The sequence below is a fragment of the Gymnoscopelus braueri genome (assembly GCF_963280865.1).
Source record: "Gymnoscopelus braueri genome assembly, chromosome: 24".
NCBI lineage: Eukaryota > Metazoa > Chordata > Actinopteri > Myctophiformes > Myctophidae > Gymnoscopelus > Gymnoscopelus braueri.
In genome coordinates, this window is record NC_137626.1 from 10211629 (window position 1) to 10236985 (window position 25357).

The window sequence follows — 25357 nt, forward strand, 5'->3', positions numbered from 1 at the left end:
AGTGTACACTTGGAACCAAATGGACCCATACGGGTCCATTTGGTTCCATTTGTACACTCTCAGAGTTAACTAAACACTGAGGGTTTTATATTGTAGATTGCTGTCCCAGAGATAAAAAAAAACTAAAAAACAACAAAAACAAAGGAATCAAATGGGGGTCGGTGATATTGCATATCAAACTGGGGAGTCCTTGATTTGAAATTCTAAAGGTTGAGAACCACTGACTCAAAGGATCCTGCATTCTTCACTCAAACGTGTTGTTCACAACACGTCGCAATGCGACGCGTTGTGAGCTTGTAGATCGTCTATTTTCCAAAAGCCTATGTATAAAATAGGACTAAAGTGGTTAATGTGTGTTTTATAATATAATAATTTATATCTGCAAAGTAACTAGTAATAAAGTTTTAAAATAATTGTAGTGGAGTACAATATTTGCCCCTGAGATGTAGTGGAGTAGAAGTAAAAGTACAGAAATTTGGAAATAAATTGGAACAGGCATGCAAACAGCCCCGAGGTGAAAAAGGTGACAACATGTTGTTTTCTTTCGGGTTAGGTGTCACACAATTGCCCTATTTGGGTTCAAAAAGGTGACTGTAGCTGAAAAGTGACACTTTTGCATGTCTGTGGAAGCTTCTTCGGCTGGTTTTGAGTGTGGATGTGGGCTAGTCTCTCCTAACCACATTGACCCTAGTATCCCACTTCTGGGCACGTCATAATAGGCAAACATTTGGTAAGAAATAACAGATCTACTAGCTCAGAATGTGTTATGTTGTTGTGAGCTTGTAGATCAGCTACTGTATGTTCAGCGAACAGATTTGATGTAAATGAAAAGTATGGACCCTTGGTGGACTCTGGTCAACAAAGTAATTATGGTTAACCACATTAACCCTGGTGTCCCTATTTTGTGCAAAACTAAATTTTGTTCAAACCTTTAAAAAAAAAAGTGAAAATAGCCGATCCTCAAGCTCACGTAGTAAAGCTACGTGAGCAAAGCATTGTGAGATTCTAGGCTATTTTCGCTATTTGTCATACAGTGTATGACAAATATGGGGATAAAGTGGTTAATGTATGCTAGCTGTTCTGCTTATCATTGAACTTCTCTCTCTCTCTCTCTCTCTCGCTCTCTCTCTATATAGAAGTGGCTTGAGTCCATCCCGTGGGTTCGTATCGGGCTCATTGCTGGTGGTCACCGCTGTCACTCTGTGTGTCCTGGGAAGCCTGCGGAAAATCTAAAATGTCGCATCACAGATGCAAAACATTAGAGGAGAATTTTGTGAGATTCTTCAGCGTTCTTTGTTGAAAGGGTTGTCACAGTTGGCCCATACTATTCACCCTTCTTGCCATTTGTGTAAACAATCGTTGAGCCACAGGTCCTGGGTCAAATGTTTTTTTTTGGGGACAAAACAACAACAAAGAAATAACACCAATTCCAAAGAAATTTTTTTCAGGCCTTCTTGCAGACGTTATGACATAATGGCCACCGAAGACTCCATCTTCAACAGTCCATTCTTTCCAGTCATGTTCTGTGGCTGTGTTTGGTGTTTCAGACAGACTCATGTAGCCTACTGTAGCCTATATACAGAGTTTTACCAAATTAACACATTTCAGACACATGCCCTAATTATTTGAAAAGTCAGAGAATGGAGTCATTAGACACAACTGAACAACATTAATTGTTGGTGTTTTCTTTAGTTGCTACTGTTTGCAACCATTAACCCATTAAGACCGGGGACGCACGCATCTGTGTCATTTTAGATTTCTTTGGCTATAAAAGAAAATAGCAGATATACAAGCTCAGACATAGAAGCTCATAGCGCGGCACCGAGTGCCACACTATGCTGCTATTTTTTGAAAAATCGTGAAAATGTGTGCAAATCTTTGAATATGTTTATGTAGTGAACACTTTTTACTCTGCTACAACTTCTGGGGAACAAACTATTTTGAGATGGGGGGTCCGCGGCCAAAATTCATTTAATTTTGGGGGTCCTTGACATGAAAAAGTTTGAGAACCACTGATTATAGCAACATATTTTTTCATATTTTCTGCAACCCTGCAGCTTTTTTATTTCCTGTGTTGTGTTTCCATGTCTCTAGATTTGTACTGTATGGATTCATATCAGGTCCTTCTAAATGTTTCATGAGGGGTGATTAGTCAAAATTCTTGTAGCTGAATGCCTGAATCACTTGAAATTGCTGTGATTTAAACATGTACAGTTAGAGCTTGTGGTGTGACGGTCACGGTCCAAATGACATGGAACCACTCCCATAGATACAAAACAGCTTTCAGAAACAAAACACATGTTTTTCATTGCTAATTCATTCATTCAGCTTCATTATGAAGATTTAAATTGTATGATATTTTTGAGGATTATATCAAGTGCTGTTATTTGGACTGTTATTTGGCTCAACACCTCAGTGCTGTTATGGCTCTCTGGACTAAGTGTTCCTCGAGACAGTTTGGCTATCACAAGTGTTACAATAGAAACTTATACTTGGCTGCGTCATGTTGCGCAAGCTCGTCAACATGTTGCGCTGAGCTTGTAGATCTGCTATTTTCGGTGTGCAACACCGCTGCACAAATGAGTATAAATCAATTATACATTTTCCTGTGTGCCCATTTGAGCCAAACGCTTAGTGTTTGGGTCGTCCTGCAAGCTCTGTGGAAACCCTGTGGATTCTGTAGTGGTTCTCAAAGTGGGGTCCGGGGACCCTCAGCCCAGGGTTCCTTGAGGGTGTTCCAAATGGACCCATGATACAGGTCTGGTCTGTAACTCAAGTACTCTCTGAATTATGGGGGTCCTTGAAAAAAGGAAGAAAACTTTAAGAACCATTGGACTGTAGCATGGTGGAGTTTCTGTATAGGTTACAAAATAGTGAAAATTATACCCGGGTACAAAATAGTGAAAATCTACAAGCTCACAACACAACGTGTTGTGGTGAGCTGTGAGCTTGTAGATCTCCTATTTTATGTTTTATTTATGTTATGCTAATGCTATAGTTTATCTATGGGTTTAATCGCACCTGAATAAGATCCTACAGGCAACATTTGTCCCCATCAAATTGTTCAAACTGCAGACAGCAGTAATTCTTCTCCTGGATGGCCTTATATAATATAGTCAGTGTTTATTTGTGTGTGAACGGAGTCAACTGCAACTTGAACCTTTGTCCTAAGGGTGGCACTAGAAGGAAAGACATGAGGTCACTGAAATCATTTGATCAGTGATCAGTGATCAGTGGTGGAAAAAGTACTGATATGTTTTACTAAAGTAAAAGTATCAACACTGCAATGTAGAAATACTCTGTACAAGTAAAAGTCCTGAATTCAAAATGTACTCAAGTAAAAGTACAAAAGTATTGGTATCAAAATGTACTTAAATACCAAGTAAAAGTACTCATTATGCAGGATGTCCCATTTCACAAGTTTTCAAATGTATAAAATGTTTAAAAATCTTTTGAAAATAGCAGATCTACACGCATTGTGAGCTTGTAGATCGGCTATTTTCAAAATGTATATAGGGCTGCAGTGGTTATTATATGTTTTGTAATAATCAAAATCTACAAAGTAACTAGTAAATAATTGTAGTGGAGTAAAAGTGTAATATTTGGCTCTGAGATGTAGTGGAGTAGAGGTAAAATTATTGATTATTGGTTATTGTATGTTTTGTAATAATCAAAATCTACAAAGTAACTAGTAAATAATTGTAGTGGAGTAAAAGTGTAATATTTGGCTCTGATATGTAGTGGAGTAGAGGTACAATTATTGATTATTGGTTATTGTATGTTTTGTAGTAATCAAAATCTACAAAGTAACTAGTAAATAATTGTAGTGGAGTAAAAGTGTAATATTTGGCTCTGAGATGTAGTGGAGTAGAGGTACAATTATTGAACATTGGAAATACTAACTAATACTAAAAAAAAAAAATTGTACTTACGTACAGTACTTGAGTAAATACTTAGTTACTTTACACCACTGAATGCACTCATGCTGACAGATTTCTCCTGCGTTTGAAGTGATTTCTGCCTCACTATCCAATGTCTTATTTTGATTGAATACTTAACAGTTATAAAAAAAAAGCACAGATCAGTTTTATACAAAGGACGCTAAAAGGATAAAACCAAGAAAGCACTATGGATTGTTTCCATTGGGGTCCTGTGTATTCAATTCATCGAGACATTTAAAGACAAACAATAATATACAAAATGTGTAAAAACATCATATAAACGAGTCGTAAAAAAAGAGAAATATAGATGTTTTTGATCGATTTTGACATTTACATATCTATGATACTAAAGTAAAAGTCAGACTTCATAAATGTTAGTCTTGATCCAAGGCTATAATACCTGAAGACATAACTCATGTCTCATAGCCGTGTGTGTGTGTGTGTGTGTGTGTGTGTGTGTGTGTGTGTGTGTGTGTGTGTGTGTGTGTGTGTGTGTGTGTGTGTGTGTGTGTGTGTGTGTGTGTGTGTGTGTGTGTGTGTGTGTGTGTGTGTGTGCGCACGCGCTTCAGGGCTCATTCACAGAGTTAAAACATCTTAGCCTGGACCCCGCCCACTCTCTGAGTGAACTGCCTCTTCGCAGCTTCAGGCTGATAATAATCAGGCTAAAAACATCTCCTTTGCAATTCCATCCCTCCTCGTCTATATATAAGTTAAATTATATGTTAAAATGAAACCACCTTCTGTTGACGTGCTGCCAAATCCCCCTGTATGGATGTATGGACACCCGAGACGCGCTGCGCGCGTGTTTCCCCGTGTGTCCTCTGCCAAAATATTGTGCGCTGGCTGCTAACTAAGCACAAACCGGGACTCGAGTTCGTACAGTAATATACTGTAATGAATGCACCACGGCTGGAAACGCGACAAGTGACAAAAGACACTTACTTTCATAAGTTTAAAACAGAGAGAAAGACGGCATATCATCTGTTATTGTGGACCCGTGTACGTGAGAGACACGCCGTGTGGATTGGGTTGATCTATCATCTGATGATCTAGTGGTTATTTTCGGTAAGGACCAGAAACGACCGTCCACACGCACACCACACGGTGTCCCCGTTTTTGGCTGTTGACTTCTTGGCGACGGACGCATGGATGGAACATTTACGCGCGCTGGACATTTTACGCACGTTGGACATTTTAAGGATCATGGATGCAATGCATGCAGCATGAATGACACACAGCCCTTTGCCGCAATCATGGCATGCTGTCTCTACCTAGCCATGGATCTGTCACGACCGTCATGGATGAACTTCAATCTGGTGTTTGCACTTTCTCTCTTTTTGGCCCGTACATCTACATAAACGTTCAGATTTCAAATATGAAGTGCTGACCTCATGGCCACAGATGTTCCTATTATGTACGGGCCCTCAGAAGTACCTGTATCGTCCGTATTGTTCAATAAAAAGCCTTTTAATCCGATTGGTGGCCATTTTCTCATGGAGTTATAATGTATCAGAGTGCAATACACCTTCCAACCAAAAGGGTCGCTTTTTATTGAACAATACGGAAGATACTGGTAATTCTGAGAAGCCGTACATAATTGCAACATCTATGGCCATGGGGTAAGCACTTTATTTGAAATCTGAACGTTTATGGGCCAAAAAGGGAGAAAGTGCAAACACCAGGTTGAAGTTCATCCATGACGGTCATGATATGACAGTCATGTTTCAGGGCGAGCTGTCTACCAGACCATGGATTAAAGATTGTCATTTGTTGTCTTCAAGCCACTTTGACCGAATATTTTGTTCATATTATGTTCTATACTGCAGACAGAGAGAGGTAGAAGATGATGTCTCTTCTTGGCATTGTGGTGACGTTGGCTTCTCTTCAGTTTGGACAGATCTGCAGTGGTGAGTCGTTGCATCTTTTACTTGCTTTTCACTTTGTTTTCTTTTTGTCGATTTCGCCTGAAGAAGGTGACGGAAACGTTGTTTTCTTTAATAAATGTTTCTAAAATAAATGTTTAATACATGTTTTCTACGCATCTGCATGTTTTTTAAACAATAAAATGTTTAAATAAGATTTAAAATCCTCCTCTCATTATACTTAACCTTCTTTAATCTTTTACTTTAATTCCACTTCTCTCACTCCTTTCCTCCCGTCTTTATTCCCTCATCTGCTCTCCTCTTCCCTTTCACTCCTTCTTTTCTCCTCTCCTCCTGTCTCCTCCTGATGTGCCGTGACAGACCTGTCACTCTTGGTTCAATAAACCCTAAAGTCCAGTTTATAGACGACATACACAGAAATTACCTTTTACATGCGCAAGGCATCTTTATTGACAAACAAGGGAGATTCCCTCTATACTATGTGAATAAAAGAACAGCAAATTAATGATATTAACACAATACGACCTGATATATCACGAAGGCAATTCGCTCCACATCTAAGTCTGCATGCAAACAAGCGCTCGGTTGAGCGCCTGGAGAATTCTGAAGTTCTTATCTATTACATTCAGTATATCAACGCTGTGGCTATCAAGGCCTGTCTTCTGACTGCACTCTATAAAGTAAAGGTTGACGGCCCAAGGTTCCACAATGGACCATCAAGCCCTCCTTGGGTACGAATTTAGTACCCACAACAACACAAGATTAAACACTTAAACAGTACTTTATAGAAATTATCCACTTGCATAACATATTTCATGTTTAAAAAAATCAGGTCCCATTATTCTCTTTTTGAGTCATGTGAGCCGAGGAAAACCCTTTTCTTTGAAGGGGAAACTCTGAACTAGGCTGGGGCAGTCCAAAACCTACCATCTGGACATGAGCTCTTATTGGGGACAATTACATCATTTGATTCCATATTGCATTGCTAAACTTAGGGTCCCTCAGTGGGGCATTCCCACTGAGTTTTCCTTTACAAGCAACTATTCTAACATGTGTAATATATATATATTTAAAAAAAAAAAATCATTTATCTTGTTCTCTGTGTGCATTTTTGGTTTCTTCTCCAATTCCTCTGGTTGAGGTGGTCACTTTTCCGAGCCCGGAGGAGGAGGTTCCGACAGAGCCCAAGACTAGGCCCCCCCCCCAACCCATCCAGTGCCATTAACGAATGTACTTGGCACTGAATGAGCTAAGAGGCGGAGGTCCCACTCCCGAGCCCCCCGGGTCCGTACCCTCCTGGGGCCTGAGACCGGAGCCCCCCGTATTATACACAGGGGCCCCAACCCCCAAGCGCCAGTCAGATCCGTACCCTCCTTGAGGTCAAAGGTCGGGCGTAGATATCGTGCAGGGGTGTTCTTCGTCAAGTTCAGCATTGGGGCCCAGGTGGCAATATAATGTTTCTGTGGTGTGTATTGGGATAGCCCATATTTAATGTGCCTAAAGCTGCCAGGGAGATCGCTACGATCAGATTACGTCCCCCAACATTACTATCAAAATCAAAATCAAACTTATTATGTATTCTGGGGTCGTTCAGTGGCCTTGGGCAGCATAGATGTCGGGCCGTGTAAAAATCTCTCTGTTTGGTCTCTCAATACTACATCTGTCTCTAAAGAATCACTCTGATTAAACCCCATGAAACAATGGTATGTTCCTGTCTGGCTGAGAGTGATATGGGTACTAGTCAAATTTATTGTGTAGTCACCCTCCTTGATATAAAAAAAAAAATTGTGTAGTAAATATTGTCTAGTGGCAAGTCTTTCACTTAGGTCTTTGGCCCGTATTATGCTTTGGACTTTAATTATACTATCTGGACTATCGACTGTATTTGTACTATTATACTATCTAATTTGTGGCGTGCTTGTGTATGAGAGTGTGTGCGTTTCACTGTCTCTCCTTCCTTACACTTAAGTGTCTCTGTATTGGTCACTCTGCCATAAGTCTAAGCATATCCATTTAACAAAAATTAACGGCAACATTACAACACTTCGACATGAAAGTTTCTACAAGTCACTTAACATTATACTATGTATCTCAATATCAATCTGCTATTATATTATTTCCCTCCTTGACCTGACACCCGGCAGGGCACACAGCATAGGAATGTGCAGAGGCCAGGGTGCCACCCTCCTTTACCCTTTTTGACATACACAACAACACATACCATACACAAAATGTAATTGGAAACACAACAAAACAACTTTCCTGTGCTTTATGCACAGGTCAATTGACATTATCCTCGGGCTGTACAAAATTGTACACTTCTCTTCTGCAACCCATGACCTGTTTCAGAGAAATGGAAGGTTAATGACAGCAAAATTACATAACCTTAATCACACCTTGGTCAATCAGTGGTCACATGGTAATTGAAATAAACGTTAGGTCAATGATGAGCAAGGTAATTGGATACATCTAGCACCAAAATCGATGATGTAAAGTATGCATTCTTTTGACACTAGTGTAGGTTTCAGTCAGTCCACCGCAACTGGCAATAAACTGTAAAGCAAATGTCAGCAATGTATGAAATCACTTGACATCCACTCTGCACCCAAAACCCGGCATGTTCTCATAATGTACACCAAACGCACTGACCATTACCATAAGGGGGAGATATTTTGAGCAGCACACACAAACACCTCACTTCGCTGTATGTGAATCAAATCAAGCCAGAGCACAAAAGGAGCCAACACGCGCACAGCCCCGAAGTGTGCACCCTTCTGAGGCCATGGACCGTGCAGCTACCCCCGTGGTCATAAATGTTCTGCTAGGCATCACCCAACGTGCTCGTGAGTCTCTTGACAACCACTTAACTCAACTGCAACAGAAATCAACTACCTTTCAATTCACGTAACAAATTTAGATACACAAATTTTTTTGGTATCTTGTAAGGGCCTAAATGTCCCCAGTAGGTATGATATCTAGTGTTTCTGCTATAAACTTATCTTGCTATGGTTCACCCTGTCCACCCTGCCACAGTGTGATCAATTTATCGCTCCAAAAAAATCTATCACTTCTAATGTTGGAATGCAAACCTCTTCGCTTAAATAATGTTATTATTCACGTAACATAAAAACATAAAACACTTAACTCTATTTAAGCCCTATTTTAGCTATAACCAGGCAATAATTCTCATTTCAATCACTTATACTTAATTATTATCACAACTCTGAGGTTCCCTTGTGCACTTCAGTCTCGTTCATCTGTGCCTGTCTTGTTGACACAGCCACTGAATTGGGTGAAACAGCTGAACTGTAAACATCTTGATAAGAAAGGACATCTACTGCACAGTGTCGATATGGAAAAAATTAGAGCTGCTCGCCACTAAAATCATCTTAATGTCCTCCCTTAATTTTTCACTTAAGTCTTGTCTTTGGTTTTGAACAAATATAATATGTTCACACTTATAACTTAATTAGTCGTTACATGTGCCTTCATAGTTTCAGCTTTAGAAAAACTGAAAAACAACAGGCCTTGCATACTTAGATTACTTTGAAAAAAATATAGTTTGAATGTGGCATTCTATTTAGCAATAATTCCAAGAGTTTGTCACTTGTCAATTAAGTCCATTGGACCTCCCTCAACAGGGTTGTTTTTCTCACTTATTACATTATTAAAGTTCACTCTGTAATTGTTTTAGTCATTTGTTGTATAAGTTCAAAACAGAACGAATTATGTTTTGGATAACGATACGACCAAGCACTAATAGCTCTGGTGTGTGTGTCTCCCTTGCTATTGTATCTATAAACGTAAATCGTGTTGTGTCCTCTCCAGATCGATAGAAATGTATGTATTTGCACATGTCGAGGCTACAACAACAGAGAGTGGGCAAGAGGTCAACCCCGGCTGCGTATATTCCATTGGCTGAAGAGACGAGAGGTCATGTGTCCGTGACCATAGCATAGTAGTGAACTAGTGTAAAGTCTCTGAAACATTCAAAGTCTGAGTAACCCAAGCTTCCCCAAGGCTTGGTGTCTGTTCCCCGTAGGTGTCATCAGAAGTGAGTCTCAACCACGTCACAGCTTGTATCTATTGCTGGCCCTCTACGTCATGTCCAGAACGATGGTTTATGTTGTGGTGTTTCACTTGTAGCGCACACAGTACAGTTCCATGTCCCATCAGGTCACAGCTGGAAGTGAACCTCTGCCACTCATGCTGTAAGTTAGCGTCGAATGTGGAATCAATACATCTCTAACTTCTGTGAAGGTCCATTTTGGGAATATGTCACTTAGTGTATGGATTACCTACAGGCACTGTGTCTGTGGCACTTGAATGTATTTTGATACTGCAGTCTGTGTGGCAAATCTCGCTATGGTGCATGTGATGTCAGTAAGGCCTCTGTTCTGCTCTTGGCCTTCATGTGCGCGTGCAAGCCATGTTTGGTCTATAACAACTAATGTTTTATGATCACTGCACTCCAAAATGTCACTCTCCACTACAGTATATGTTATGCAGCTTGGCCGTGCTAATGAAACAAGGAATTAAGAGTTCACACTACAAGCGTTTGGGCTTTCTGCCCACTTACATTCTTAAACGTATTATTGTTATTATTATTATGATTATTATTATTAAAGTTATAATTAGTTATGTCACTCACTCATACACTGACTTTTTGTACACCATAATTGATTTGAGCAAAAATATAATTACACAATATAGTTGCCCCATACCTAAACATACAGATTAATTTGAATATTATTGTATGCAAGCTACTGTTTTCTCTATATTTCTGCAGAATTATCTGAAGAAACTAATTTATTTGAACGTCATATTTCTACTCTCTTCTCACCTCTGACCTCGCTTTTTTATTTTATTTTTTATAACTGACTCCAATCATCTAATCTAAGGGTGGCATTCCCTAGTTATCAGTGTCCTTAATTTCTGGGATTACTAAATAGTTATCGCACATTTCAGACTGTTCATAACTGTAACAACAATAGCAGATCTACAAGCTTGTAGAAGTATTAAGGATATAAGCGGGCTTGGTCACAGTACAATATTTCTGCATTTATTTTATTATTCTACAGAGAATTTAGTTGATCTACACACTTATGTTGGGTCACTAATTTCAACCAGATTTACTTCCACTGTCCATGACTACATTTTAGCTGGGAGCATTCTCATGAAAAAAAAAATTGTTTTCCTTTTCCACTGACAGTGTTGTGGGAATCTTATCAGTGTGTGTGTGCCACTGCTACAGGCATCTGGTAATGGGTGAAGGTCACAGCGCCTTCCTTCCCCCCCATTCTTTCAACTGTCTATTTTAATAGATTGAAGGAAGACTATTTCTCTCCCTCTATGTGAAGCTGGTGGCCACTGTTTATTTATTCATCTTATTTTAAATACGTTAATTAATGACGTTAGATCACTGCAGTATGTAAATTCTCAGGGGTATAGGCTTCAATATAACTAAAAAAATTTAATCCAGCAAAAAAGAACAGTAGTAGGTGTCTTGGATGCACCTTACGTGAATGTGGGGTATATCTGAGTTTCTTTCTCTTTCTCCTCCCCCTGGAAAATATTCCCCTAGTGTCTCAGTCCTCAGGCCTTCACGCCGCTCACTCAGAAGTAAATCACTGTGCCCCACTGAGTCAGACTCAAAATGGTACGCAGCCATGCACTTGTGAATGCACCACAGTAACCAGAATCAGTAGTACTCTACAAGGCCACCCCAACCCAATTACATATATGGACCCAGGAACGGCAACGATCGAGTGGCACATATGAAATATGTTGAACCACAGCCCTAATGTATAAAATGGGTGCGCCTGTCATTCATACGCTCACAATTTCCAAAGCATTCACCTCCAACACTTACCCCAAAGTGGGACACACATACAGCTGCAGCAGTCACACGGTCAGTCACCACTTGTCAGGCGTTCAGTGTAAAAACCAGTTGGGGATGTGTCCGGTGGCGTAACGAACATATACAGAACGGACCAGCAGTCTGTGTGCAGCACACCTCCTGCTTACAGTAGATACAAACATGTACACTTAACAATGACACAATATCCCAACTTTGTTACATACAAGACAAAACAAACAAACAAACATATAGAGACCTTCATTCATTCGGAACACATACATATAACATACATATAAAGACAACATATATGACACACTGTAGTACTATTTAGGGGGCAACCCTAGGCTGCAGAGCCAGCCGTTCACGTCACCTCGCTCGGATGCTGGAGCTAAACATAACGTGCATGTAACCTGTAGTATTTTTGGGGTCGCCCCTTAGCGGCAGTCTCAGCTTAAACATAACATAACCTGTAGTATTTCCTTAGCCGCAGTCTCAGCTTAAACATAACATAACCTGTAGTATTTCCTTAGCCGCAGTCTCAGCTTAAACATAATATAACCTGTAGTATTTCCTTAGCCGCAGTCTCAGCTTAAACATAACATAACCTGTAGTATTTCCTTAGCCGCAGTCTCAGCTTAAACATAACATAACCTGTAGTATTTCCTTAGCCGCAGTCTCAGCTTAAACCTAACATAACCTGTAGTATTTCCTTAGCCGCAGTCTCAGCTTAAACATAACATAACCTGTAGTATTTCCTTAGCCGCAGTCTCAGCTTAAACATAACATAACCTGTAGTATTTCCTTAGCCGCAGTCTCAGCTTAAACATAACATAACCTGTAGTATTTCCTTAGCCGCAGTCTCAGCTTAAACATAACATAACCTGTAGTATTTCCTTAGCCGCAGTCTCAGCTTAAACATAACATAACCTGTAGTATTTCCTTAGCCGCAGTCTCAGCTTAAACCTAACCTGTAGTATTTCCTTAGCCGCAGTCTCAGCTTAAACCTAACCTGTAGTATTTCCTTAGCCGCAGTCTCAGCTTAAACCTAACCTGTAGTATTTCCTTAGCCGCAGTCTCAGCTTAAACCTAACCTGTAGTATTTCCTTAGCCGCAGTCTCAGCTTAAACCTAACCTGTAGTATTTCCTTAGCCGCAGTCTCAGCTTAAACCTAACCTAACGACACATAACGTACACAACTTAGGCTACACGCTATCTTCTCCCATGAACCCGTTGTGATTTGCGGTTTAGAGAGCCGTGTAAAGCCCACTTAGTGTAGTGTCTCAGTACACTATAAGATCACAGAGGAACATAGGATACAGAGAGACAGTGTAGTGTCTCAGTAAACTATTGGACCACAGAATACAGAGAAACAGTGTAGTGTCTCAGTAAACTATTGGACCACAGAATACAGAGAAACAAAGTAGTGTCTCAGTAAACTATTGGACCACAGAATACAGAGAAACAGTGTAGTGTCTCAGTAAACTATTGGACCACAGAATACAGAGAAACAGTGTAGTGTCTCAGTAAACTATTAGTACATTATGACAATTGTAAGGATATATTCATGCAGGCACACAGACAAACCCCCTACATCTAGTGTAAAACTAATATTAGATAAATTCACCCGCACCGAAAACCAAAGCGTGAAAAAGTGGTATTTCGAGGTACAACAAAAATAAATCCATATATTTATATATATAGCCATGCATTGCTCGAACACCCAAGTTGAATCGTGGGTTATTCTAGAGGCCTTGACATGAATATATATATAAATAAAGACAAATAACTGATAGTAACAGCTGATAGTTCAACATCCGTGTAAAAAAAACGTCGGGGTGTCTCCGGTGGTCTCATAAACATATACAGAGACAGTTGCTGGGAGGATCAACTCGGTCCACCCAGCCACGCTAACAGGACATCATGGGGTATAGGAAGTACAGAGCCTAAGTATTAAACACAAAGGTCATTCAATCTGCTGTTCAGTGGTGACTTCACATGTATGCAATCATATTTACACATTGTCTTTAATAATTGACCTAAATTTGGTATAATACAATTCACATATAGCACCGCGTGTACCCTTCCTGGGGCCCCAAGGAATTGTAGCACATAGTGTATGGGCGAATTGTTATTTGGATCTTATGGATCCAGCGGTCGTCTGGACTGGACAGGGTCACGGTCGGGGTCACCAGCTGATGTGCCGTGACAGACCTGTCACTCTTGGTTCAATAAACCCTAAAGTCCAGTTTATAGACGACATACACAGAAATTACCTTTTACATGCGCAAGGCATCTTTATTGACAAACAAGGGAGATTCCCTCTATACTATGTGAATAAAAGAACAGCAAATTAATGATATTAACACAATACGACCTGATATATCACGAAGGCAATTCGCTCCACATCTAAGTCTGCATGCAAACAAGCGCTCGGTTGAGCGCCTGGAGAATTCTGAAGTTCTTATCTATTACATTCAGTATATCAACGCTGTGGCTATCAAGGCCTGTCTTCTGACTGCACTCTATAAAGTAAAGGTTGACGGCCCAAGGTTCCACAATGGACCATCACTCCTCTCTCCTCCTGTCTCCTCCTCTTCCTCCTCTTCTAACCACCACCCTCCCATCCATCTGTACCCTTATTTCCTCACCAATCCTTCACTGCTCATCTCTCTCTCTCTCTCTCTCTCTCTCTCTCTCTTTCTCTGTCTGTCTGTCTGTCTGTCTGTCTGTCTGTCTGTCTGTCTGTCTGTCTGTCTGTCTGTCTGTCTGTCTGTCTGTCTCTCCAGTCTCTCATCTTCCCCAGGTTGTGTCTCTGTCGGTGGATTATGGCTCTACGGTCACCTTGCCCTGTAACGGCTCAGCGTACGTGGAGGAAGGGCTGCAACTGGAGGAGGGAGAGGAGGGTGAGATCCGCTGGGAGGCCGTGGGATCAGACGTGGCCTTCTTCCAGTCAGGAGAGCTGGTCCAGGGTCCGGGATATGAGGTACTGTTCTGTACTCTCTGCCTCCTCAGATTGTGTAATATAATAATATAATATATTATATTAGATATAGATATAACACTATTACAGTACAAGTTATGGTTCTTCAGAGATTCTCTACTGGTTCTTCTCTAGCTTGGTTTAGGCACCTCTAATGGTTCTACCTAACCAATGGTAGCACCAAAATAGTTTCCTATGATGGTGAGCCAATAAACTATCAAGTATCGTGGTAGTTCAGGCAGGCATGGAAGTCAAGCCGGTCCCACGTGCACCCTCCTATCACGTACGGTGCACCCACAATGTAACGCATGCACCCTCAATCCTAATGGTTCAGTCTAGGCGGCCTTATTAAGCAGAAACGTGACTACTTCTTTCATGTTACACGTCATTCAGTATAGCTCACTGATATCTCTACTGCTGCTGCTAATAGTCAGTGATCAAACTCCCTCCACCTCCCCTGACTCTTCCTGTAGTAGTATTTACTGTAGCTCTTCGCTATCTCAGCATGCTAATTGTGTGTACCGTAAATTTCGGACTATAAGCCGCGACTTTTTTCCCATTTTTGGACCCTGCGGCTTATATAACGGTGCGGCTTATCTATGGATTTTTACAGCTAACGGCCACTAGGGGACCTCCTAAATCTATGGATTTTACACCTGCGGCTTATAGTCCAGTGCGGCTTATATATGTACAAATCATTCAATTTAGCTGCTGCGGCTTATATTCAGGTGCGGCTTATAGTGCGAAAATTACGGTACTGTGAACTCTGGTGCATTTCTGTGTCATGCTTGTGCAGATTAATCTGTTGTATCATCGTTGTCAAATTTGCAATAAATGACTTATCTTGATGAAAGTGTCTAACTGAGCTTTAATGTAGTTTGAACTTTTCCTTGCAGGGTCGGGTACGGTTTGCCCCAGAACCGAGGCTGAAGGAAGGAGACTGGTCCCTGTTTCTGGGTAGAGTCCGACAGACTGATGCTGACATGTATGAGTGCCTCAGAGGAAGACGCACTGTGTCGACAGTATGGCTCAAAGTGAATGGTGAGAGGGAGGGAGGGATGGAGAGAGAGAGAGAGAGAGAGAGAGGGGTATGAGTGTTGCTACTGTAGGTTTTAATAGAGCACCTTTCAGACATGAATGCAGTTCAAAGTGCTTTACATTAAAAATGAAAACAAAGATCAAATAAAGAACAAAGCAATAATAAGTGAAAATGTAGTCAAGAAGTTAAAACGATACCATCAAAGCATCTGTGTCATTTTAGATTTTTGCGTTGGCTATTCAAAAATAGCAGATATACAAGCTCACAGTGTATCACTATGTGCCGCGCTGCGAGCTTATACATCTGCTATTTTTGGAACATTTTTGAAAAATCTTGAGAACGAGATCGTGAGAACTACCGATTTAGAAATCGGTAGTTCTTTAGAACTACCGATACTACCGATACTACCTTTAGAAAGGATAGAATTCAGTCAGAAGGAGATCAGTTAAAAAGCAAGGTCACAGAAGCGTGTTTTGAACTGCCTCTTAATAACCTTTGATAGCACAATGCCTCATTGAACCCACTCAGCCTCTTTCCTTCCTCTGTCAGAGCTCAGTGTGGAAACATCTGTCACGGCGTGGCTGGGTGACAGCCTGCACCTGCCCTGCATCCTGTCGGTGCAGAGATCCCAGTCCTCCAAGGAGCTGAGTGTCTGGTGGCTCCGAAACGATCACCTTCTGGTCTCTTACAACCAGGTAACATACACTCACTCACTTTCGCTGGGCTCTTTTGAAACAGCCCTGAAAATTCACCTTTCAGGAGGCCAAAAAAGGAGGTAGTACTATTTTCCCGTTAGACAGACGACCCCCCCCCCCCCCCGTTCTTGTACATATAGCTTTTTATTTGACTTTTTTTGTTGTTGTTGTACATATTGTTATCTTTTTGTGTGTGGTGCCACTATAATAATAATAATAATAATAATACATTTTATTTATAACGCACTTTATATTCTTGCGAATCTCAGAGTGCTACAGATTTAAAAGCAGAGTATAAAAACAGCATAGGCAACAGAACAATTATAATAGACCCAACCAGGCTAAACTAAAGGGCCAACATTTAGAAATTAAAACTCAGTACGAAAAAATAAAACAAAAAACAAAGTCCATGAAAAATTAGAAAAATGCTTTTTTAAAAAGGTAGGTTTTTAGTCCATTTTTAAAAGCATCAGTGGACTGTGGGGCTCTCAGGTGGTCTGGGAGGGCATTCCACAGACATGGGGCTGTGTGACAGAAGGCCCGGTCGCCCATGGTGCGGAGGTTGGTGTCAGGCACAACAAGAAGGTTGGTGTTGTTGGAACGGAGGCTTCGGGTGGCGGGTTTTGGTGTGAGGAGTTCTTTGAGGTAGGGGGGGGCGTTGCCGTAAATGCACTGATGGGTGAGAAGGGAAATCTTGTATTCGGTCCTGAAGGAGATGGGGAGCCAGTGTAGTGAGCGGAGGATGGGTGTGATATGGTCATATTTTCGCACTCTCATCAGGACCCTAGCAGCGCTGTTTTGGATGTATTGGAGCCTTTGGAGGCTCTTGCTAGGGATCCCGATGAGTAGTGCATTGCAGTAATCCAGCCGGGAGGAGATAAAGGCGTGGATGAGTTTCTCAGCATCTGGCAGGGTGAGTGTGGAGCGGAGTGTGGAGATGTTCCTGAGGTGAAAAAAGGAGGTTTTACAGACTATATATGTCTATGAACTGAATACCTAGGACCTCGTTGGAAACAAGACCGCAAGGACTTTTATGAACGGACCTTTTAGACAAAGTATTTTAAATGTAACTGTGCTGTTTTACATTTATTGCCTAACAGAACCCCCTTACTCATGTGTTTTGATGATTCTCCTAAATCTGCTGTATCACTAACTAACACATTGATGGGCATATCAACGATCTGATAGGACATTGTGTTGGAACTATTTTGAGTGCTTCAGCTGCTTTCTTGTCAGTGTCTTAGTTTCGTCCCAAACTATGGCTGCAGGGAAAATGAGATCTTTTGCCATAAAGAAAACACTGTGGTTGCGGAGGATGTGTGGACATACAGATAAAGCCATGAGTAAAATTTATTTTTCACTAAACTGGAGGAGTTTGGGCCTAGCCAGTCGAAACCCTAATTCAAACACTGCATCGTGTCATTTCATAGTTTGTTATTTCAATAACTACAGTACATTAAACGTCTGTTAAATCTTTGTTCACCCCCCCAGTCCTATGTGATGATTGAAGACGAGGATACGTCTCGGTTCACCGTAGAGATGGGCCGCTCTGTGGAAGAGTTTGTCCTGTACGTCAACCCAGTGCTGTTTCAGGACCAGGGAGAGTACCGCTGCTTTTACAAGACCAGGTGAGTACCAGTTGAACTGGTAATGGTTACTCCTGACAAGAGAGCGTCTTAATGAAGGAGTCATTAATGATGATTCAGTGCAACAATGCACAAGCATCCCCTTGGTGTTCCATTTACAAAGACAAATGTCGTTGCTGTCGGGTGGAAACCTTGTATGTCCAAAACCATTCCTTTTTTATTATTATTTTTAAAACATTTTAAAATAGTGAAAATAGCCGATTTACAAGCTCACCTCTTGTTGGTTTGCTCTTTTCACTACTTTTGTACGACACTCTTATGTCGCACAAGATTTACGAAAAAAAACATTACAATTAGAAAACTTGGAGATACAAGGTTTCTGCCCGACAATAGCGATATGTTACAGAATCAACTGAAGGCCAGTCTGGGAATCAGAAGGCTATCGGTTCGTCCCCCTGGCCCCGGTCTATGTGTCAAGGTGTCCCTGAGCAAGACACATAACCTCTAACTGCACTAATAGTTAGGAGGATTAAATGCTCCTACCTATTGGGAGCATTTAAGATAGTCAAGGGGGCCGTGCCCTCAATACCCTCATACCTGACTAACTACTTCTCCAAAGTGAGTGACACCCACAGCCACAACACTAGAGGGAGCGGCCAAGAATGGAACATTCTCATTCTACTGTTCTGCCTCCAAAATGTGGCACCATCCATTAAAAGATGTAAATCACTGGTTTATTTCAAAACAAGCCTGAAAACCCATCTATCTCAGGAGACCTCAAGGGGAGGTAAATGCAAGTTCCCATAGAAAGGAGGTGTCATTCACATTGTTTTGTATTTGTTGATGACATGTATTATTGTGTTATTTCTTTATGCTATGTTGATGAATTGAATACACCACAATGGACTTTTTTGTGTTATCCTTTTAGCCTTAAGGCGGTTACACACCGGTGAATATGCGAATATACACAAAATTCGGACTCGTTCCGAATAATTAAAAGACGCGTTTTTCGCTCCGTGTAACTGGTGTGGAAGCTTGCATTGACTTTATAAGGTTTTAAAAGAAAACTTATTATTCGCATGAAAAAAATCGCCCCGGTGTGTAAGGACCTTAAATGTCTGACTGTACCTCTCGCTGTTTACATTTCTGACTAAAAGTATTCAATAAAAAAAAAATCTGTGCAATGTACTATGACAAAAAATACTCCAAAGGAGTGGGGACCTTATTATTATTATTATTATTAACTGAAGTACTGCACATTCTCATTACAGTATTTAATATAAATACCTGCCATATACATTTAAGTCAATTGTTATTTTGTTATTATTAGAGCGAATGAAAAGGCCAAGCCTGGATTCCCAGAGATCATCAATGTGGCTGTACTGGGACAAGAGGCTACTGGTATTTACTCTCTATTATAATTCTTATCATTGTCATTGTTGGCGTAGTAGTTGTTGCAGTATAGTATCCGGTAGTATCGTTACACAGACTGTAATTGAACTGCAGTCTGTCTATGTGCTGTATACTGTGTCTTCATGTAAAATGTGATGAGGTAGTCTACATTGTTTTATTATTATGAATACTGGGGACTTTTATTTCATGTAATAAAAATATAGAAAAATGGAAATGTGTGAAGAAAAAACGAACATTTACAGAACACAGGCCTCTGTATGCTCCTGTCCTTCCTGAACAAATACTTTTCACGCCATGGTCTTTCTTCTGTTGTCCACAACACAGAGACAGACGCCTGGGCAGACATGGGGACAGAGGGACGGACAGCGGTCGGAACCACTGAAAGCCCGGCTCATCCCACTCCAGTGTTTCTGGACGATTGGACACACGCAGAACAAGGTGACCTGCTTGAATTAAACAGAATGAAATGGAATACAACTACATAAATACTACACAAACTATGAATTAAAGAACACTATGAGTTGTATGTTAATACAATGTGACAATATCTGCAGTTGGTTGTCACATTGGCTGACCTACAATGCATTTTTATAGTAAAAACTATAGTTTTGAATATTTTATATTTTATTTGTATTTCGCTTTGACTTGTTTTCAATTTCAGTTTAGTTTTGATTAGGTTTTAATGTGTTTTTTTTAGTTTAGTTTATTTATTTTGTGAAAAGGCTCAGTTCTAGTTTAGTTTTTATTAGTTTTAGTGTAATTCTTTCTTTCTTTCTTTCTTTCTGTCATGGGCAAGATTCAACAAGTTCATAAAAATTGCAAAAATAGAACATCTAAAAGCTCACAACATGTAGCAATGTGACCTATTGTGACCCAGATTGCAAAATATGAGTGAATCAATGTTGAAATATGGTTAGGCAGAAATATTGAATCCATGTTGAAACCTAACATTGAAATTATACAGAAAGCGCTAATTGTTGGATTTTCAACCATAACTGACTCTAAATCAATGTTGATTCAACCATCCTCTAAAATGGTAATCTACATGCACATTTTAGTTGATTTTATATTGAATCAATGACACCGTTGTATGACAAAGTATGAATCAAGCTTCATTGTACGAGTGTTCAGAAATCTTATTAGAATCTCATTTCAAACCACTTAGGAATGTGATTCAAATCTGATTCATAAAAATCAGGGGGAAAATGACAGAAAAAAACTAATGTGAAAATAACTTATCTACAAGCTCACAGCGCGTCTAAATGCGATGTGTTGTGAGCTTGTAGATAAGCTATTTTCACTATACTGTATTAGATCTACTATGTTTGTATTTGTATGTATTGTTCCCCCCCATGTAGTGGAGTCAAAAGCACAATATTTGTCTTTGAAATGTAATGGACTGAAAGTCATAAGTTAATAATAAAAGGTAAAGTACACATACTCATAAGGCCCCTTAAGAAAGATTTGTGTTTAAAACTTATGCTGATCAGCTATTAGTAGGATTTGACCCCAGGACCTTTTGGATCACGTAGAGAGTGTCTTTACACGGTGAGCTATTGAACTTGTGACTCATTAGAAGCCAAATGGATTCATCACAAAAAAGCCAGAGGCGTGTTTCCACTGTGCTCCAAACTGCGCTATAAACAATCCAGACAAGCAACAGCACAACAAACGAGATACATAACACTGCATAAATTCAACTGCATATCTTGATATATTTTGTTTGTATCGTTGTTAGTTAAAGCAGGAGGAAAACAGATTCAGTGCAGGCGGCATGGTTGGTCACTGTGTTAATACACTGTCTACTCTAGATGATCCAAAGGTCGAGGGTTCAAGTCCTCCTGCCGCTTTACTGTGAAGCATGTTTTGTAAACTAACATCCAGAAACAACACTTAAAAGCCCTAAAAGAAACATGTGTGGAGGTGCTGTGATTCAATGTTGGCATTTCAATCATTAAATTCAACCATAATACAATGACACCTTTTAAACATTTAAGGTCTTTAACCTTAAGCAAAAATCGACATTTCTGACCATAATTCAACGTTGATTTAACAACTTTTGCTATCTGGGGAGCTTGTAGTTGTAGATCTGCTATTTTTGACAAAGACTAAAACAAAAAAACTAAGTACACTTTCTCTATGATTTTAGTTACTTTTACTTAGTTTTGTAAACACATTACAGTTTCAGTTAGTTCATTTGTTTTTGTAAAGCCTTTTATTTCAGTTAACTGAAATGTTTTTCCAATTCCACTATACAGTACAATAACCCTGCACTACAATATGTGTCATGTGTTCCTTTCACAGTGGGCACCACACCACAGCCAATGGAAGCGCAGGAGGAGACGGCGACATCATTTCCTGAGGAAGAAGGTGCCTGCTTTTAGCTCCCTCATGTTTGAGTAGAACATAAATGTCAGCATTTGTTTTGGGAGGAATTTGGATGCAATCATTTAGTTCTAATGCACACTTAATGGGCTTGCAACTCTGATAGTGTACACTTGGACAGTGTGGAACCAAATGGAACCAAGTACGGTTCCATTTGTACACTCTCAGAGTTAACTAAACACTGAGGGTTTTATATTGTAGATTGCGGTCCCAGAGATAAAAAAACAACAAAACAACAAAAACAAAGGAATCAAATGGGGGTCGGTGATATTGCATATCAAACTGGGGAGTCCTTGATTTAAAATTCTAAAGGTTGAGAACCACTGACTCAAAGGATCCTGCATTCTTCACTCAAACGTGTTGTTCACAACACGTCGCAATGTAAAAAAAAAAGTATGGACCCTTGGTGGACTCTGGTCAACAAAGTCATTATGGTTAACCACATTAACCCTGGTGTCCCTATTTTGGGCAAAACTAAATTTTGTTCAAACCTTTAAAAAAAACTGTGAAAATAGCCGATTCTCAAGCTCACGCAGTAAAGCAAAGCTACGTGAGCAAAGCATTGCGAGATTCTAGGCTATTTTCGCTATTGATAAAGTGGTTAATGTATACTAGCTGTTCTGCTTATCATTGAACTTCAATCTCTCTCTCTCTCTTTCTCTCTCTCTCTCAGGTTCACTACAGAAGAGGCTTGAGTCCATCCCGTGGGTTCGTATCGGGCTCATTGCCGGGGTGCTGGTGGTCACCGCTGTCACTCTGTGTGTCCTGGGAAGCCTGCGGAAAATCTAACCCACCCCCCCCCCGCTCCCACAAGCTCCCCCTCACAGCCACACGGAGACCGAAGGAGCGGGTAACAAAGACTTACGAGACCCAATACTAAAACAATCTGTCACAGTTTTGGAAAGGATTTGAGTCATTCAACGAAGCAAGGAAGTACGTAAGGAGTCTGTGTATATTTTGAGGACAGCACGGACATAGAACTAGACTGGAAGGAACAGCGTTTGTGTTGCATCAAAATCCTCTTGTGATACAGCTAAAGAAGGCTGCAGTAGAATCTTGTGTAGGCAGCGATAAGGAGACACTGTACATGTTTACATGCGTGAGTTTGATTCAAATATTAAAACGGTGTATGATAAGGCACTGATAACACTGATGTATTTATGGGGAGGTCATTGAAGCATGAGACTCAGAATCAGCCTGCAGCAGTGGTGTAAAGTAACTAAGTACATGTACTCAAGTACTGTACTTAAGTACAATTTTGAGGTACTTTTACTTTACTGGAGTATTTTCCATTTTATACCTAGGGCATTCGAAAGTAGCCGATTTACAAGCTCACGACGCGTTGTGAGCTTGTAGATCTGCTATTTTCAAACATTGTGGTACATTTTGATACCAGTACTTTTTCTAAATTTTGAATTCCGGAATTGTACTTGTAACAGAGTACTTCTACATTGCAGTATTGATACTTTTACTTAGAGTACCTTTTCCACCACTGGCCTGCAGTGATGTCTACAGATGGCAAAATGTCAGAAGAGAATTCTGTGAGATTTTTCAGCGTTCTTTGTTGAAAGGCTTGTCTCAGTTGGCCCAAACTATTCACCCTTCTTGCCATTTGTGTAAAAACAGTCATTGAGCCACACGGGTCCTGGGTCAAATGCTTTTTTTTGGACAAAACAACAACAAAGAAATAACACCAATTCCAAAGACATTTCTTTCAGGCCTTCTTGCAGACGTTATGACATAATGGCCACCGAAGACTCCATCTTCAACAGTCCATTCTTTCCTTTCATGTTCTGTGGCTGTGTTTGGTGTTTCAGACAGACACATGTAGCCTATAGACAGAGTTTTACCAAATTAACACATTTCAGACACATGCCCTAATTATTTGAATAGTCAGAGAATGGAGTCATTAGACCATTTTCAGTGACTGATGAACACAACTGAACAACATTAATTGTTGGCGTTTTCTTTAGTTGCTACTGTTTGCAACCATCAACAGTTTCTGTACAGTTATCTTCACAGTTTCTGTACAGTTATCTTCAAACAGTAATAGCCAAATTATACACACCTACAATTAACATGATTACTTTCAGCCGTATTTACAGTGGTGGAAAGTAACTAAGTACTGTACTTAAGTACAATTTTGAGGTATTTGTACTTTACTTGAGAATTTCCTTCTACTCCACTACATCTCAGAGGCAAATGTTGTACTTTCACTCCACTACAATTATTTGAAAACTTTAGTTACTAGACTTTGTAGATATAAATTATGAAACTATTTTATACATGGGCTATTTGAAAATAGCCGATCTACGAGCTTGTAGAACTGCCATTTTCGTACATTTTGATGCCTGTACTTTTACTCAAGTAAATTTTGAATTCCGGACTTTTACTTGTAACGAACATAGTAGGAGAATTTTATGCCCGAAAACTGCCGTTTACAAGCTTCCATCCAGTTATTAGTGTGGTTGCCCTGTAGGGCAACCAGACTATAGTACTCTTCCGACTTTATTATTGTGGAGACTATAGTAATAGATCATCTTTATTCTTCCCTGTACACTTTATTTCTCCCACAGTTTTTGCGGCACACACTCGTGCCTCTCCCACAGTTTTATATGTCAAAACGACCGGCTTCACCGGGAATGCTGTGCTTGTACTTTGCTAAGGCATACGTCGTATAGTTTAATTGATATTGATTTATTAGTGCATTACATTTTTGACATTCATTTTAATGGGAAAATGAAAAAACTCCCATTCACGTATTTTTTTCTCAGAAACCATACCTTACAAGACTTGCAGGGGAGGGGAGGTTCATAATTTAGTGCAAAATTATTATAAAACATTTTACACCAGTCGGCCTCATGGTGGCGCTTTAACAGCCCCCTTTATGTTTTGGCCATGTTATTTTTTTAGGGTAAAAAGCTCCACTCCACCCTAATCACTCACTAATATATGTGCTCCACTCCACCCTAATCACTCACTGTATGTGTGTATGTATATACACACAACACACACAATGAGTGATTAGGGCGGAGTGGAGCAGGCCATCACCTGGCCTGTGGGGCCTAACCCTTTTGTTTAAGTTGCCTTAAACACCTTTTTATACAACACTCACACAGCACATTCCACACATCCATACACTGCAGACATTACTGACTTTCTCACACCCGATTGTTTAAGATCTATAAAAACGTTTGACTTTGTGTGGACTCCCTTGATTTGTACATGACAGTAATGCACATATGTGACTGGGTACAATGCCTACCACTATGCAACTCTCCACCCCCCAAAACGCACAAAAGCAGCCTACTTTACCATACAAATTTAACCATTTAATGACTTTAAAACGGATATCTGTTGGAATTAAAACCTTACTCAACATTCGAAAACTGTGTTAATATGGGGGAATAAAACTAAAATCAAACTTATTTAGCTGGGGAACTTTTTTCTAGCCACAGTCACATATGTGAAATGTGTCCTCTTCACTATAACAACTAGCAGCCTCTAAGCATACACCATATTGCAGGCCCAATAACCTCTCAGCTATGGCACTTTCATTAAGATGATGTTAAAAT

General features: G+C 40.1%; 1 protein-coding gene across 1 annotated transcript; it reads left to right on the top strand.

The window, feature by feature from the left end:
- Nucleotides 1-4459: 4459 nt before the first annotated feature.
- On the top strand, nt 4460-23795 carry LOC308080776 (polymeric immunoglobulin receptor-like). Its single transcript, XM_080422754.1, has 9 exons — nt 4460-5848; nt 14471-14667; nt 15561-15705; nt 16253-16398; nt 17890-18026; nt 19315-19385; nt 19722-19835; nt 21702-21767; nt 22456-23795. The coding sequence occupies exons 1-9, from the start codon at nt 5785-5787 to the stop codon at nt 22569-22571; spliced, it is 1056 nt and encodes a 351-aa protein (XP_080278880.1). The 5' UTR covers nt 4460-5784; the 3' UTR covers nt 22572-23795.
- The last annotated feature ends 1562 nt before the right edge of the window (nt 23796-25357 follow it).